Source organism: Centropristis striata, chromosome 17, assembly GCF_030273125.1.
Source record: "Centropristis striata isolate RG_2023a ecotype Rhode Island chromosome 17, C.striata_1.0, whole genome shotgun sequence".
Taxonomy (NCBI): domain Eukaryota; kingdom Metazoa; phylum Chordata; class Actinopteri; order Perciformes; family Serranidae; genus Centropristis; species Centropristis striata.
This window is the reverse complement of record NC_081533.1, coordinates 15,724,278-15,741,095: the sequence shown is the minus strand read 5'-3', so window position 1 is coordinate 15,741,095 and position 16,818 is coordinate 15,724,278. Positions and strand designations below refer to the sequence as shown.

Sequence of the window (16,818 nt, the reverse complement as noted above, 5' to 3'; positions counted from 1 at the left end):
TTACTGGGACTAATTTTGGCTCAATATGTGCTTTAAAAAATACAATAATTACATTATTTAATAAAAAGGATGTTTCAGAAAACTTTCTGTTATATCTCCTAGAAAATGGCTGGATGCATCTTTAACCTTTAATAGGGCACTCATTAAAAATACTTGCAGATTTATGAAAAGTGGTGAATCTACGAGAAAAAAGTTGCTTTTTTCACCTTTTTCTCGTAAATCTGCAACTTTTTTCAAGCAGATTTCCCACTTTAATCTCTTAAATCTGCAACTTTTTTTCTTGTAGATTTGCCACTTTAATCTAGTAAATTTGCCACTTTTTTCTGGAAATATTACCCTGATCTTTGCTGATAAACTGGAAGAAATCCATGTGGTTCTACGACCTCACAGAGAGAAATGGGGACCCTATTTTGATATCCACTGAAGTCACCAAATATAGTTCTTCGCCCTATAAAGCGTTAAAACAAATTTAACAAAGTCCTTTCAGTCTCTGGCTCGGACCCGTCCTTCAGTCGTCTCTGGGTTTAAGCGAGGTGCACCCCGAGCACCCACTGAGTCCCTTCTCCTTTGCGCTGTAGTCGAAGCGAGGCAGAACCAGAACCGGTTCGGTCTTGCCGGCGGTTGCCGCGGCGTCACTCAAGGCTCGGTCGTCCTCCACAGACATGATGCTCTTCACCAAGCAGGAGATGGCCGCATCAATGTTGGTGTTGTCCTGCAGAGAGACGAAGAAGTGAAGCGTTAGAGGATGAAATTAATCATTATTTTCTTTTATCATCAAGCCGTTTCAGGGTGGGTTTTTTTGGCTCTTTTTACATTTTTACTCACTGTGTCCTTGTATTTCACTGCAATATATCAGTCCTGCAACTCTATAGAATCATTTTTCTTTTTCATTTATCCTTTATTTATTTCTCGAGGAATCATTGACGGCAACCCCTCATTTACAATGATGTCGAGAGTACAGGGAAAACACAAAACAGAGTACAGAGAAAACACAAAACAGCACAGACAAAACACATGCAAAAACATTAAAAACAGTTACAGTGAAAGGCAGAGTTATTGATTATCATAGTTATAATTGTGTTGAGTTTGAGTGAATGTTGTAAGATGTTCCAGGTAGATGCAGCAGAGAAACTGAAAGCAGTTTTTCCAAATTCAGTATTTGTCCGAGGAACATTGAGCATTAAGCATTAATCACTAGAGCGTGTTGGATAATTACTATGTGACCAGTTTAACCCTTTATCAGGCGAAGAACTATATTTGGTAACTTCAGTGGATATCAAAATGAGGTCCCCATGTCTCTCTGTTTGGTCGTAGAACCACATGGATCTCTTATATTCTTTCTCATAGATTAAAGTGGCAAATCTATTCGAAAAACGAGAAAAAAGTGAAAAAAGCAACTTTTTTCTCATATATTCACCACTTTAAATCTCATAAATCTGCGCTTTTTTTTTTCTTGTAGATTTGCCGCTTTAATCTCGTAAACGTTTTTTCTCAAAATATTACCCCCCTCCCCCGGGTCTGTATGGTTTTTTACACATTCTCCAATATTCTCTAGGGTTGAAATTTGGAATTTGGAATTTCGATGAGTGCCCTATTAAGGGTTAATAAAGTGCTGAGGTATGGTGGCATGTCACCTATCAATACTTTATAAATGAAAAGGAACCAATGCATGTCTCGTCTCACGGATGAAGGTGCCCATCCCACCTTGTTGTATAGGAGTCAATGATGGGTGGAGTAACTGTCACCAGTGATGAATGGGAGTGCAGAGTGATAAACAGAGTCAGTGAGGTGAGAGTGGAGGCAGCAGCATGTCTAATGTCTATAGGTAACATCAGCATAATCCAGAACTGATAAAAAGACAGCCTGAATGGTCCGTTTCCTACAGAACAGAGCAAAGGTTATTTTGTTTCTGTTTAAGTATCTGATAATTTGTTTTAATTTACTTGTAAGTGTGTGTGTGTGTGTGTGTGTACTTTTTAATTTTAATTTACTTGTAAGTATGTCAATATGAAATTTGAATTTTTTTGAGTTTTTGATCTAACCAGACGCCCAGATATTTGTATTGTGAAATCAATCAGACTTTTTTCGTAAAGCATTTTCATACAAGAAAAATGTAACACAAAGTGCTTCATATAAAAAGGGAAAAAATAAATAAATAAATAAATAATAATAATAATAATAAAACATAGAAACAAGCAAAAGCCCTCCATCCAACCACCCAATTAAAAAGAAAGCACAAACTGAGGAAACAACATCTCAACGTGGAGCAGTGAGGAAACACTGGAGGAAGGTTAGAAATTAATTAGATAAAATAAATAAAAAATAAAGTAAGGTAAGATAAAATAAAATAAAAACAAAAGTAAATAATAATAACAAAAAAGTAAAAGAGCTAGATAAAAAAGATGAAATTAATAAATAAATAATTGAAAAGTAGAGCATGATAAAATATAGATGTATAAAAATTAACCCTCTGCACCCCAACAAGCCTTTTCACTGCGTTTTTTGCTCTTTTTTACATTTTACTCACTGTGACCTTGTATTTCACTGCAGTATATAAGTCCTGCAACTCTATGGAAAATAATAGCAAATAAATAAAAAAAGAAAAAAAAGAAGGATAATGTAACGCTAAGATGCATGAGCAGAAAAATATTTTAAAATGGTTCAAGTCAGCACAATCATGGCTAGACGTGGGAACAACTAAAAAATGTCATTTGTGCAGAATAACACAGTTATAATGACATAAAAAAGAAAAATGCAAGTTGAATTTCTCTAATAATTTATTTTTAAAATTGGAATAAAAGTGAATTATTAACACTTTTCCAAGTGCCTACAAGTATCAAGAATAATGGAAAAAAATATATACATATTGAGCTATTTACATTTTTATAGCCTCTACTCACAACCTCTCCTGTCCTCTCCTCTCAGCTCTGTGTAAACAGAATCAATCATGGCTTCACAGTGTCGCTGAGGAGCAGAATTTAATGTTTTCAACAGGATCTAGTTATTATAGACTGTTTACTTTTCTAATAGAAAGTTTTGCATCCTTTGAAGGACTGTCGGACAGTTTCTTTCTACGATAAATGATGTATTTTTGGCGATGTTTTAAAGAAAACATACTCTTCGTGGGGTTCAGAGGATTAAAACTCTCCCTCCAAGTCCAAAGATTGACTCGCGAGATTATTACTTCACCATGTTTTAAGTTTAATCTCTTTTATTTCTTCACTGTAAAGGAAGTTATTTGTGTGGAAAAGGAGAAAGCAGAGCAGAAAGATTCAGACGACAGTTTCTTCACTGTGAACTATAAAAAGCTTCTGTGTGGCACCTTTAAATATAAACCAAATTAATGAGCAGATAAATAAAATCGAATCAACCAAGTAGAACAGATGTTGCACAATAAGCTCCCTGTCCACAAATCCCTTTAACTCTAAAAGGCAGGTTACAAATAAAAACGGTTTAGTGTTGCTTATTTTAGCTGCAGCAGATAAACACGTTACTGCACGGCAGCGGCATCAAACAGCATGAAGAAGACTTTTTAGAAGACTCAGAAACAAAGAAATGTGAATTAATTACATTTAAGAGGCTTAGCCTAAATTTGTTCTTAATATTGCAAATTTCTCTGAGGTTTAGGAGCAAGTTTGGGCTTTAATTCTGAAGTGTGAATGTGCTGCTTCCTGTGTGTCGAGAAGGATTCCCAACAAACATTGAATCATAATTAACCCCAAATCAAGACCTCTCGTTATAGTTTAAATATAGTTCGGAAATTAATGTTTTTTATGTTACCACAGTAGTCGTGTTTCGAATAACAGTCTTTGTGCAGGATTTATTTTGCAAGTATCAAAAACAGATACAGATGTCAAGGTGACAGACAAATCCAAATGGTAGAACAACTCTGAGCGAGACAACACCCTGTGTCTCTTTTTATTTTGCAGGTTCGTGTGTCATTGTTTCTGTGTAACTAAGGTTTAATGTCCTGTTATGTTCCACTTTTGATATCAGAGCACACTTGAGAGGTCAAATTCCTATTCTGATGTTATCGTATCAACCAGAGCATCCGCTTACGATATGCTAGGGTGATTTGTCTAATGAGTTTGTCTTTTCCCATAAAACTGAAATCCTAACTTGTGCCAGGTCACGCAACCATGCATTACTTTCTTATATATGTATTTGCAACGGATTTCCACTACACCTTTAGGGGGAAAAGTGTCCACCGGGAATGTTTCAGGCCACACCCTCTCAAAAGTCCGCTCACTCTGCGTGTCTCCATTACAAGTTGGCCCCCGGAGGGATTTAGAGACTCCGGAGGTGACGTATGGTTTTCGACCATTGCGTAATCGCTTAGCAACAGTTTCCACCGTGATGTCACATACGCAACAGATTAAACTCAGGAGATGCAACTGTGGCCGCCGTCACTAACTGTGCACAACGTCAGCAGCTGAAAGCAGCATGGCTAATTATGCACAGCGTCTCTGATGATCATAAACATAGTGATTGTGAATTAACCGGCATCGCTAACTGTGCACAGAGTGTCTGGTGCTTGTTGTAAACAAACAGACATCGCTAAGTGAACACCTCCTGCAGCAGCAGCACATACACACTGTACTGCTACAGAGCTAACTGTTAGCCTGATAGCTATTTGCAGACTGGACGCTAAGGGGTTAATATCCCCCCCGGCTCTGCAGCTGGGAGAGACTGCTGCAGGAGGACTGTGCCTATTCGACTCTTCTTACTCTTCTTAACGAGCCACCGGCCCCCGTGGCTCATTAAGAAGAGTAAGAACGAATCTCCAAAAGTCTCCAGTAACACCAGAAAAAGTCGCTGGATTTGTTTGTGGATTTGTCGCTGGATTGTCGCTTACTTGAAAAATAGTCGTTATGGGGGTCTGAAAAGTCGCTAAATATAACAACAAAGTCGCTAAGTTGGCAACACTGCTTTGCCGGATTTTACAAAAGGTGTGTGTTGTTGTCATGTAGAGTGCTACGTCACATCCCGCTTAGCGATATATCCAATCAGTAATTGGGCTTTTCGAGAGGGACGAAAAAACTCCCAACATATTCAAATTAGGGGCGTTTTGGCGAGTGAGACCCCCCTCATTCTGGGTATTGGGCGGTAGTGGAAACAGCTCTAATGAATCATTTAAAGCTATTGAGAATATCACTAGATTATTACTTGATCAAATAGATATGTTCATTTTGACCATATATTTACGTAATTTCCAACTCATTAATATAGGTCATATACGGTCCATATATTCTGAAAAATGAATAACATGCATAAATTTAATTGAACTTTATTAGCCTCACTCGTATTATTTATTACATTTACGACCACAAAGATCTGAGCAGTTCCAGTGAGCCTTCCTGCATGAGCACCTTGCACCACAGACACTTTACAGTTTCCCTTCAGTAATAATAATAATAATAATAATAATAATAATAATTATTATTATTATTATTATTATTATTATTATTATTATTATTGTTATTATTATTATTATTTCTCCTTTCTCATATGCCTTTGCCTAGTGTTGGTGGCTTCCTGCCCATCTTGAAAATGACACCTTTCTAGTGTCAGATTTTGATAAATTTTAACCTTTTGTTAGAATCACAGGAGAAAATCACGTCTTACTTTGGCAGAAGTTTCGTACCAGTCGACGAAGCCGTACTCTCTGGAGAAGTTTTCCAGTTTGGGCAGCTTCGGGCACAAACCGTGACTCCGCTGGTCACACTTGTTGGCCAAAAGAACGGCCGGAACCGGCGTCCCGTTGCCAAGGGCGACCTGAGGGAAGCAGAGAGTAATTTATAATTTATAGTTTATATCAACTATCAACCAGCGGTGGGATGTTTGTTCACTGTAAAAAAAAAAATTAAATAAACATATATATATTCCAGAAATTTACTGTATTTTTACAGGGTTTTTCTTGTTTTTTTTCTACATTAAGTGCAAATGCCATAAAAAAGTTTAATTTCTTTTATTACAAATATCAACCAAAATGAAAGTTAAAATCTGTAAATTAAAAAAATGGGTCTTTATAGATTTTTTTAACTGTGATATTTAATTGCTTAAAGGTTTTAAATGTGAATTACTGTGAATTCTATGTAAAAAATAAATAAATACACATTATATGTTAAATTCAGGCAACTGTTGTTGTTGTTTTACAGAGAAATTTTAAATTTAGTGTAAGAAATGTAAAAAAAAAAAACACTTCCAAACACTTACCATCATATTAAAATAAAAATAAAAACTTTAGTTATTCTGCAGATATATATTTTAAATACAGATAATTACTGTATATTATTTTATTCATATTTTTAAATAAATAATCTGTAAAATCACTTTCAGTTGTTGCTGTTATTTAATATAAAGTGGGGTTTTTTTTTTTTCAAATGATTTTTAATCAGTGTACATTTAGTCAAGTACTGTACTTTAGTACAATTTTTGGGTACTTTTATATTTGCATTTTATATCACTTTGTACTTCTACTCCAGCACATTTTGCAACCAATACTGCAATTTGTACTTCTACAACACTGTTTACTTTTACTAGTTACTTTAAAGATTCACATAAATGATAAAAGAAATGTAAAAAAAAGATATAATAAGTGGTGATGTATTATTACATTATTATGGATTAGGATACTAATGGTAGAAAGACTGTAAGACTGTAAGACTGTAAAAACAGGCATTATAGTCAAAATTTAATCTTTCTGACAGTCCTTGAACAGATCTTCTGTTATGAAAGTTTCCGTTAGAAAAAGTAAACAAAGCCTCAAATTATTATTTTTCTGTCAAAATCACTTTATTCTACATGTCTGTGAAGCCATGATTGATTCTGCTGAGACGAACGGTCACGTGACAAATATTCACTGAAAATCTGTTTACACAGAGCTGAGAGGAGAGGACAGGAGAGGTTGTAAAAATGTAAATAGTTCAATATGTATAATTTGTGGGGACTCTTTTTTTTCTAATATTAATGACACTTGGAAAAGTTGTTGTATTTATATAAATTCCATTTCATTCCTTTTTTTAATTATCAGAGAAATTCAACTTCCGTTACTTAATTTTGATGTATGTCATTATAACTGTTATTCTGCATAAGAGACATTTTTGAGTTTCTCTCACTTCTAGCCATGTTTGTGACAATTCTATAGAGCTGTAGGACTTATTAGGGCCACGGAGCAATCGCAACGAGCACTACTGTTATACTGGGGATTTTTTCTTCTTCCTCTTCCGGACGCAATATCGTCCCGCTACTAATTAATTAAATTATATATGTGCGGTTCTGGGTCGGTGTGCTATTACTTTTCTCTACGGAACATGAATTTCTTGCGACGTCTGTCGCGAAAAACTGCCCAAAATTTTGCATTGAAGTGAGCAGCATTCAGTGTTTGAAGAGGAACAGGTTCATTTATTTTAGGTTTAACTGTAAAATTCTTGAGATTCTACAGTTAAACCTGAAATGACTTTTGTTGTGAACAAGAAGTCTGTGGATTATCTTCAATATTTGAGTCATTATTGTCAAGTTTTTTAAGGTATATTTGGCACCATACTGTGATATAGTTCCATTATATTTAAGAAAAGCTGAACATCTCTATAGCTGATATCTGCAGCCCTATAAATCTATCTAAATTAATAAATGACACGACAGTTAAGAGAAAAAATGCCTTTTGTCCCTGCAGCTCCTCCTGGTTTTAAATTAATTTCCAATTTCCTCCCCTCAATAACCACTTGCATAGCTGTGTGCTTTATTAGGAGCTACCTTTTAAATATGTTTTAAGCAGGTGGGCAACCTCACTGTGATTAAAATAGATTGATTGATGAGAAAAATTCAAATAATGCCTTTCTGCAGAGAGTCAACAGTCATCAGCTGCAGGAGCAAAAGGTTCTAGGTTCCTTCACTGTCATGGTCTAACACCAGAGGTGCATAATAATCAAAACAGGGCATTCCGGTTGTGCATTTTTTGAATTTGCATCAGGAGGAAAATAAGTGGCCTTAACAGCATCTTAACATTGAGCTGCTTATCAAGAAAATGTGAATGTAATTGAACACAAACCACCAGTGAGTGTAGAGATGATAAAAACATCTGGATTAACCCTGAACTGAACTGCTGACTGTGCTGTGTTGAGATGCAGCAAAAGTCCCTTTTTTTGGGTGTTTTGAGCACCAAAACCACTGGAAAACTCTCACCAACAAGATCTAGATTGATGTGTGAAACGACTGTGAACATTTAAAACTGTGGAACTCTGGCGGTCAGGACAACAGCTTTGTTTTGACGACAGCAGATCATCACAACACAGAAAGAGAAGCATCAACACAGACAGACAGAAAGACGGTCAGACGAGCATCTACCAGCTGAACATGGAGAACAGCAGGTCGACAAGAAAGCTGAAAGACCTCGAGCAGGAAAAGGAGGCTCTGCAGGAGCAGCTGGAGGAGCAGAAGGCTGAGGTGCAGACTGATGAAGCCCTCATCAGCGGTCTGGAGGAGGAGGAGGTGGAGCTGATGGCCGAACCGGAGAAGACACCGGAGAAGATTCAGACTGGATCTCAGACTGAGAACTTAGAAAATCAGAGAAGCAGCGACCTGCAGGAGGAGGAGGAGGAGCAGCTGATGGATTTGTTGGAAAAGGAGCAGACCAGGACGGAGTCAGAGGTTCGACAGAAGGAGGAGGAGAACGCTGCTGAGAGAGAGAAGAAGCTGCAGAGCATGAAAGTAAAACTGAAGACACAGATGCAGGTGCTGCCGACTCTGGTGCTGACCAGCAGCAGGAGGACTCTGAGGGGGAGGAGGACTCTGAGGAGGAGGAGGACTCTGAGGAGGACTCTGAGGAGGACTCTGAGGAGGACTCTGAGGAGGACTCTGAGGAGGATTCTGAGGAGGAGGAGATTTCGCCCCTCCTTAAAAGATACTGCAGGGTGTTAAACACAGCACGGAGAAGATTAGGAAGAGGAGGAAGGAGGAGAGCTGGAGGAGTCAACGTCCATCACTACAACTGAGACTTCTGAAATCACAATATAAATCTATTAATAAAAAATAAAGCATAACAAAATAATTTGAAAAAATCTACTTGTTTAGTTGTTGTTGTTTTTGACAATATATTGGGTTTCTCTTTGTTTTAAAAAATAATTTAATCAGATTTAAAATAAATAGATTGAATAACGTAAATAAAAGTATTTCATTTAAATAATAATAATATTAGCACTTTGCATTCTAGTCTGCATGTCTTGCTTTGCTCTGATTATTAATATAAGAGCAACATTCAGTGTTTGAAGAGAAACTTTTTTTGTCAAGACCTTTAGTGTATTTAGATACTGTAATAACCTAACTTTTTGTTAGATATTTTGGGTTTCACTTTGTTTTTAAAAATCATTGAATCAGATTTAAAATAAATTGATTAAATAAAGTCAATTGGAGATTTTTAAACGTCTACTTCTCCGGCATAATTTCACCTAGAAACTCCATTTAAACTTTAAACAGTAGACACAAGTCTTGTGTATCGGTGTATTAATCCACGTTTCGATAGGTCATATAGTTTTTTATCAATCCCTGTTCAATGACCATGATCATTTTTGGAGAAATTCTGAGATTATAATGGGTGTGTATTGCACGGAATGTTCGTGTCACAGTGTGTGACATCATCGCCAGAGTGTCAAGGGAGGGAAAAAAATTTTAAAAAATAAATTTGAAAACTGCGCTCCAGGCCGCAAATTCCACTCTACAGAAATAATTTATACATAGAAACGTAGGAAAATTTCTCTTCTCCCTCACAATCCTCTGGTAAAGCTGTCAGAGTTATAGTTTGGGCGTACGACGCAAAGATGCGCCACCAAAACCACCAACAGCCTCATTGGGTCCCATATTAAAAACACAGGAAGATTTCTGTAGAGGGGAGATGGAACAGTTTTTTTAGATCGCTCTAACAAAGATATTTTTTAATTTTTCTTAAGAAAAAAACATATGTAGACGTTCAGGAAGAACTCGGGATGCTCAAAGTGAAGTCGGATCAATGATAGGTATTATGGTTTTGCCAGAAATTCCAGTCTGTCCACCTCTTGCTGCTTTCACTGTTCACACACACATATATATATATATCTTATTTTTGATTTCTTTATTCAAATACCGGACTGCTATGACAACCTAATTTCCCCTCTGGGATTATTAAAGTAATCAATCAATCAATCAATCAATCAATCAATCTATCTATCTATCTATCTATCTATCTATCTATCTATCTATTTATCTATCTATCTATCTATCTATCTATCTATCTATCTATCTATCTATCTATCTATCTATCAATAAAGTCACAAAAGCTGAGGTGACATCTTCAAATTTCAAGACTTTTACTATTAGAAAACACTGTACAAGCTTACTTTATTATTCATAAAGTTATTTATCTTCTCTCTTTCTGTGAAGAGTATAAAAAGACTTCCTGAGTGATGTGGTGAGTCATGACTGAAGCAGAAGTAGACGAGTGGAGGGAAGATGCTGCTAAAGAGCAACTAAACTAAAACAATGACAGATACGAAGGAGGATTGGTCTTACTGCTCACAGACACTTTCCCTTCCTTCACCCTTCATCCCTCTCATATCTTCATATTTACCTTTGAGTCCAGGTCTCCTTTCCACTTGAGGACGGCCTGAAACGTGGACAGTCGGGTCATGTCGAAGACGACGAGGGCTCCCACCGCCTCCCTGTAGTACACACGGGTCATGTTGCCGTATCGTTCCTGCCCTTTTATAGAAGAAGATGAAAAGACGTCAGAATAAATACTGTTTTACAGAGTCGAAGTTATTTTGTGAAGGGTTTTGTTCAACATGTATCAGTTTGAGAAAGTATTTTCAAAAAGTCACGTCATGACTTTGCACAAAAGCTCCTTAAACTTAATAACAGAGTCCAATGAATTAATTAGGAATTGTAAAAAAAAAAATTCCCTGAAATAAATAAATGTGGAATTATGAAATAAGAGTCTGCTAAAATAAATAAATTAGGAACTAAAAAATAAAAATAAAAATCATAAATGTGATATAAATCATTATATAAAAGTCCCCTAAAAATACATGAAAGTTCCCATGGAAATAATTAGTTACATAAAATCCCAAGATATTAAATTAAAACATAACCCAAACAAATCATCAAATCTTTTTATCTGAGAACATGAAACAAGCTTCTGTTTGGCATTTTTGGTTGGGAAAAAAAACTCTTAAAAGTTACTATTATGAAAAAAGTTGCCCGTTACTTGTCTAACAATCAACTATTTGTTAAAATTAAACCTTATTATTAAACCGTATGTCTGCAATGCAGAAAAATACTTGCATGCATTTTTGTTGCAAGGTTGAGTGAGTTGAGGTTGAGCACTTGTGTGTGTAACTGAATGTATGAATAAGTCTCTATCCTGGACGCTAACTTCCTCCACATGATCCTAATATAGTCGTGAATCAGCAAGTTACACGCACACACACACACACACACACACACACACACACACACACACACACACTGCACATGAGAAGCACATCAGCCGATCCTGTTCATGAAGGTCACATTGATGGTTTTAAGCCAAAATGTCAAACTTTTTCTGCACCATATTTCTAAACACACAACACTAAAAACTTTCACAACATGAAAACAACATGATGAGCATTTTTTTTTTTTTTTTACAAATGTGGTTTTGCTAGCTTCCTGTTTGACGGTGCAGATGATGGTATCAACCTTAAAGTTAACTTCAACCAGATAAAATTGGCTGATTACTGATGGAGGTTTTGCATTTGGGTTTTTTAACACCTTATGTGTATGTGTATATAAATATATATATATATACACACACACACACACACATATATATATATACAAAATACCCCAAATCATAAGATATATATATACGGTATATATAAGGACGTTTAGCTGTTTGGTCTCATAACTTTGACCCTTTCACACTGTATTTTCACTTAATGACAGTTTATGTGAAAGTTTTGTTCATTAAAATGTTTTGTTGAGCGTTTGGTTGGACTAACTGGCTCGTTTTTTTGCTAGCCAAAACTAACATCCGAGTTAAGGCTAACATGAATTAGCAGCAGCTTCACTCAGTCAGGTTGAGGTGTAGAGAGGCTGTAGTCAGTGATCAGATCCCTCTCCTCCTCCACAGTCCAGATATGGTCTGCTCCCTGTATCGGAAACAAGATGGCGACGAATATAACGCTGAACTCGATGCCTCAAGCGGGCCACAAACCAACGGGTGACATCAGGGTCACTACGTCCATTACTTATATTCAGTCTCTGTTCATGATGTAAAGAAAGGTCAGCAGCTGGTGAACTAAACTTCATCCAGATAAACAACCACATACTCACAAAAAAAGTGATGCAATTTTCCCTTTGACGGCCTGACGGCTGTCAACACTGAGCCAGTTTAACAGCCTCCTGCAGAGACTCCAGTGGGAAGTCAACACTGGTTACTGGTTTATATCATAAAGTCTTCATGTAAATGACGGCTCTTATCAGCGATCGTATCATTCAACAGCCAGACGCTCAGCGAGTGTGTGAGACAGCTGAGAGACGGGAGAGTTAGAACATCAAATTACATGCAATTGAGAGGCGTGATGGGTTTTATAAGCAAAACACAACAAGTTTTTATGTTTTAATTAAAGAGTGTGCTTGGAGCTAGAGGGTAAACTCAGCATTTCCTGTGCAGAAACTGTGGTTTGCCACATTTTCTAAGCGGTCACTTCTCATGTCATGCCTCATCATTGATGGATGAAGTCAGCAGGATGCAGCCAGCGAGTGAGAAAATGCAGTTTACTGCAATGTGTGTTTGCTTCTGGGTTGCATTGGACTTGAAAAGTTCAATATTGACACGCGAATAACTACCAGGTGACAAAAAATAGAAGAAGCATTTATGACTCATCAAAACTTCTCCAATTGCAGTCTGTAGGGGTGTCAAAAGTATCGATACTCAAAAAAGTATTGATACTAAAACGTTGTATCGGGATACGATGCTCATTTTCAAAAGTATCGATAAATAATAATAATAAATAAATCAGGCACATAGTATGCCCATATTACGCTAATTGACACAGTGTCAGTATACATAAGCATAGAGTTAATAAGTACATAAATGTTGTTTACTGAAAAGTGTTATTTTCCCAGAATGAAGCAGAGAAAAGTCGACCTGCAACCAAACAGCAACACTCACAGCCGAAAATATTGTTCTAATTGTAATTGTTTATTGTATTTATTTATTTATTTTTTGCACTACCTCAGACCTGAAGCTTGTTATCATAGTTGCAGTTTCTTTTTGCACAACTGTTTTTTATTTTAAATATTTAACCTGTGGTTCTGTTAATTTTTACATGTTGCATTTTTCTTGTTAATAAAAATATTTATTTTAAATTTTGGGGTCTTTGTTTTTATCCTTGTGGTATCGAAAATGGTATTGAGTATCGAATATTTAGTATTGGTATCGAGTTGAAAATTTTAGTATCGTGACAACCCTTGTAGTCTGATCTAAATCTAGCAAGACTCAAACTAATAGATGTTTAAAGTGTTGTGTATTGGCTGCACCAAAGCCCAAATGTTAAATACAATATCAATAATATATTTTATGCAAAAACTGCAATAAAAAAGTGCTAATTTAAGCCTCTCAAATGCAAATGCTTCCTGCTTTTCTCTGTTCTATATCACATTAAACTGAATATCTTTGGGTTTTGGACATTTAAAGACATCACCGTGGACTTTAAGGAATTGGAACGGACATTTTTATAGCATTAGTTGCATTTGTAAACTGTAAAAACTGATATTATCGTGGACAGTCCTTGAACGGATCATAGACTGTGTACGTTTCCGCAAGAAAAAAGTAACCAAAGAGAAGCTTAACATTGTGATATTTTGTTTGTAATAACTAGATCCTGTTAAAAACATTAAATTCTGCAACACTGTGAAGCCATGATTGATTCTGCTGAGACAAACGTGACAAATATTCACTGAAAAAATCAGACAGAACTGCAGGATGTTTACACAGAGCTGAGGGGAGAGGACAGGAGGGTTGCAAGTTATTGGTTGTAAAAATGCAAATAGTTCAAAATATGTATAGCATGTGGAGAGCCAATATTTTTTCTAATATTCATAAAACCTGTGGTCACTTGGTTCCATTATTATAGTAATTTATCAGATAAATTCAATTTGCGTTTTTATTTATTCATGATTTATGTAATTATTTATGTCTTAGGTCAGTCTGACTAACGGTCAGCGAGATATGCCCTAGACCTAGACACACACACACACACACACACACACACACACACACACACACACACACACAGACTCTTCTTGCTTTTATAGATAGACTATTGCAGTGAATGTCACAGTGAGCAAAATGTAAAAAGAAAAAAAGAACCTGCAATGAAATGGCTCGGGGTTCAAAAGGTTAAAAGGCCTGTGAGCGTTCAGTCATATTTCATTATGCAAATAAACTGTAAATATATAACCATTTCCTTAATAACACCACACACACACACACACACACACACACACACACACACACACACATACTTGTACTTCTATTTTATGAGGACTCTCATTGGAATAGTAAACTCGTTAGTTTTTCTTTTTTTTAGAGTGAGTTAGTTAGTTTTAGGTTCTTTTTTAATGCTTTAGTTTTTATTTGTTTTAGTTTTTTTGTAATGGGGTATTTGTTGGGTGGGAGATTAAAAGAGGTCACAGTAAATTTGGCCTTCATCTCCTTTGTCTTATCCATCTTCGTTATGCATGAAAAAAGTTCATCATTATCATGTAACCTTTAACCCTTAAAACAAAGTCTGAAATCTCAAAAAAGCCTTTAAAGAAATGAGGACCAGCCGAAATGTCCTCACTTTGCAAAAATGTCCTCACTCTGTTGGTGTCTTGGTCCTCACTATGTAGGAAGTACATGAACACACACACACACGCACGCACGCACGCACACACACACACACACACACACACACACACACACACACACACTCTGTGGATACTTAACGCACCGGCAATGTCCCACAGCTGCAGCCTCACCACCGTCTTGTGGTCCCAGTTGAGCATCTTGAGGGCGAAGTCCACCCCGATGGTGGCGCGGTAATGCTGGGAGAACACCTGGTGCACGTAGCGTTTGATGATGGACGTCTTCCCGACGCCCAGGTCTCCGATCACTAACACTTTGAGCAGCCGCTCGTGCTGCATCGCTGCTCAGTGGGATGGCAAGGTGACGTCTCCAATTATTGGCTCCGCGTGAGAGTCAAAACACCGAGTTGTACTTGTGATAATTGGCACGTGAATAAAAAAAAGCTTTAAAAAATACTTTTAAGCTAAATTTAGAAGAAAAAACAAATATAATGCGCACTACTAATCCAAATATTCATATTATGAGTCATGCAGATACAAAAAAAAAAACATGACAAGCCTGTTAAAAATATTAGTTCACGTCATCATTAGCGTCCTGCAAGCGTTCATGGGACATTTAGTGTCAGTCAGCTCCGGGAGAAAAGTTTCGAAGAATTAAAAGAAGAAGAAGAAGAAGAAGAAGTTGCTGGATGTTAAACGCTGTCGTGTCCAAATCTGAGAAGAAAAAGTTGTGCTGCTGCTTGTTCCGCTGCCGGAGAACAAACTGAAGCTGCCTGGATAACCACGCCTCCGTGCTGTGTGTGTGTGTGTGTGTGTGTGTGTGTGTGTGTTATTCTTCAAGGTTATATGCAGATATAAACCCATTATTGGAACGATTTTTATATTTGCAAGGAACTCCAGCAGCACAAATTCAGGTGAGTAATTGTAAAATTAACTTTAAAATTTGAAATAAAGCAGGACAAGTGCGACAAGTGATAGTACTAGTGTGTGTGTGTGTGAGTGTGTGTGTGTGTGTGTTTGGTAGGTAGATAAACCTAGCAACATAATTTATCAAATGTTTTTTCTTATTTATTTATTTTCAGTTATATCTTCATTTTATTATTATTATTGTTATTATTATTAGACATGTGTGTATCTGTGTGTGTGCGTACATGTGAGTGAGTGAGTGAGTGTGTGTGTGTGTGTGTGTGTGAGAGAGTGAGTGAGTAAGTGTGTGTGTGTGTGTGTGTGTGTGTTTGGTAGGTAACCTAGCAACATACATCTCTCTTCTGATGTAAGGAATAGCAGATATCATGTATTTTACTGACTTTCCTTTTGTATTTTTATTATTTATTTATTTATTTTCAGTTATATCTTCATTTTATTCGTATGTCTTCATTTTATTATTATTATTATTAGGTGTGTATGTATCTGTATGTGTGTGTATCTGTGTGCGTACATGGGTATGCAAACGTTTATACATGGTAATTACTTTATTTATGTGTTGTTGAATGATGATGATTGTTGTCCTTCAAATCCAAATAAAAATTTGATCACAGAAAAGGAATGCAAATGTCCTCTTATTTTGCATCAATACAGCAATCAAACTTTATCTGTACACTGTACAATGTAAAAATTAAAAATCGTAGAAAAAACTTTAAAGTCAGGCAGAACGTTACCATTACTTACCATCGAATAACAGCAAACAACCGTTGGTTATTTTACAGATTATTTCTTTAAAAATACAGATCATATAGGCTTAAATAAATATCTGTATATTAAATATGTAGAATAACTAAAGTTGTTTTTTTTACTTTAATATGACAGCAACTTTCGCTGCCAGACTAAGTATTTTTTTACGGTTTCTTTTTATATTTTTTGTTTTTCATTAAATTAAAAGTTGTTCAAAAACAGAAAATTGCCTTAATTTTCCACTCAGCAATATGATACTGTAATAACAATACTACTGTAAAC

The 16,818-nt window shown here is 36.2% G+C and overlaps 1 protein-coding gene across 1 annotated transcript; it reads right to left on the bottom strand.

Moving 5' to 3' along the window:
* Nucleotides 1-245: 245 nt before the first annotated feature.
* On the bottom strand, nucleotides 246-15,527 carry zgc:162171 (uncharacterized protein LOC565931 homolog). Its single transcript, XM_059355036.1, has 4 exons — nucleotides 15,012-15,527; nucleotides 10,601-10,731; nucleotides 5,626-5,775; nucleotides 246-712 (listed from the first exon to the last, which is right to left on the bottom strand). The coding sequence occupies exons 1-4, from the start codon at nucleotides 15,202-15,204 to the stop codon at nucleotides 509-511; spliced, it is 678 nt and encodes a 225-aa protein (XP_059211019.1). The 5' UTR covers nucleotides 15,205-15,527; the 3' UTR covers nucleotides 246-508.
* Nucleotides 15,528-16,818: the final 1,291 nt, after the last annotated feature.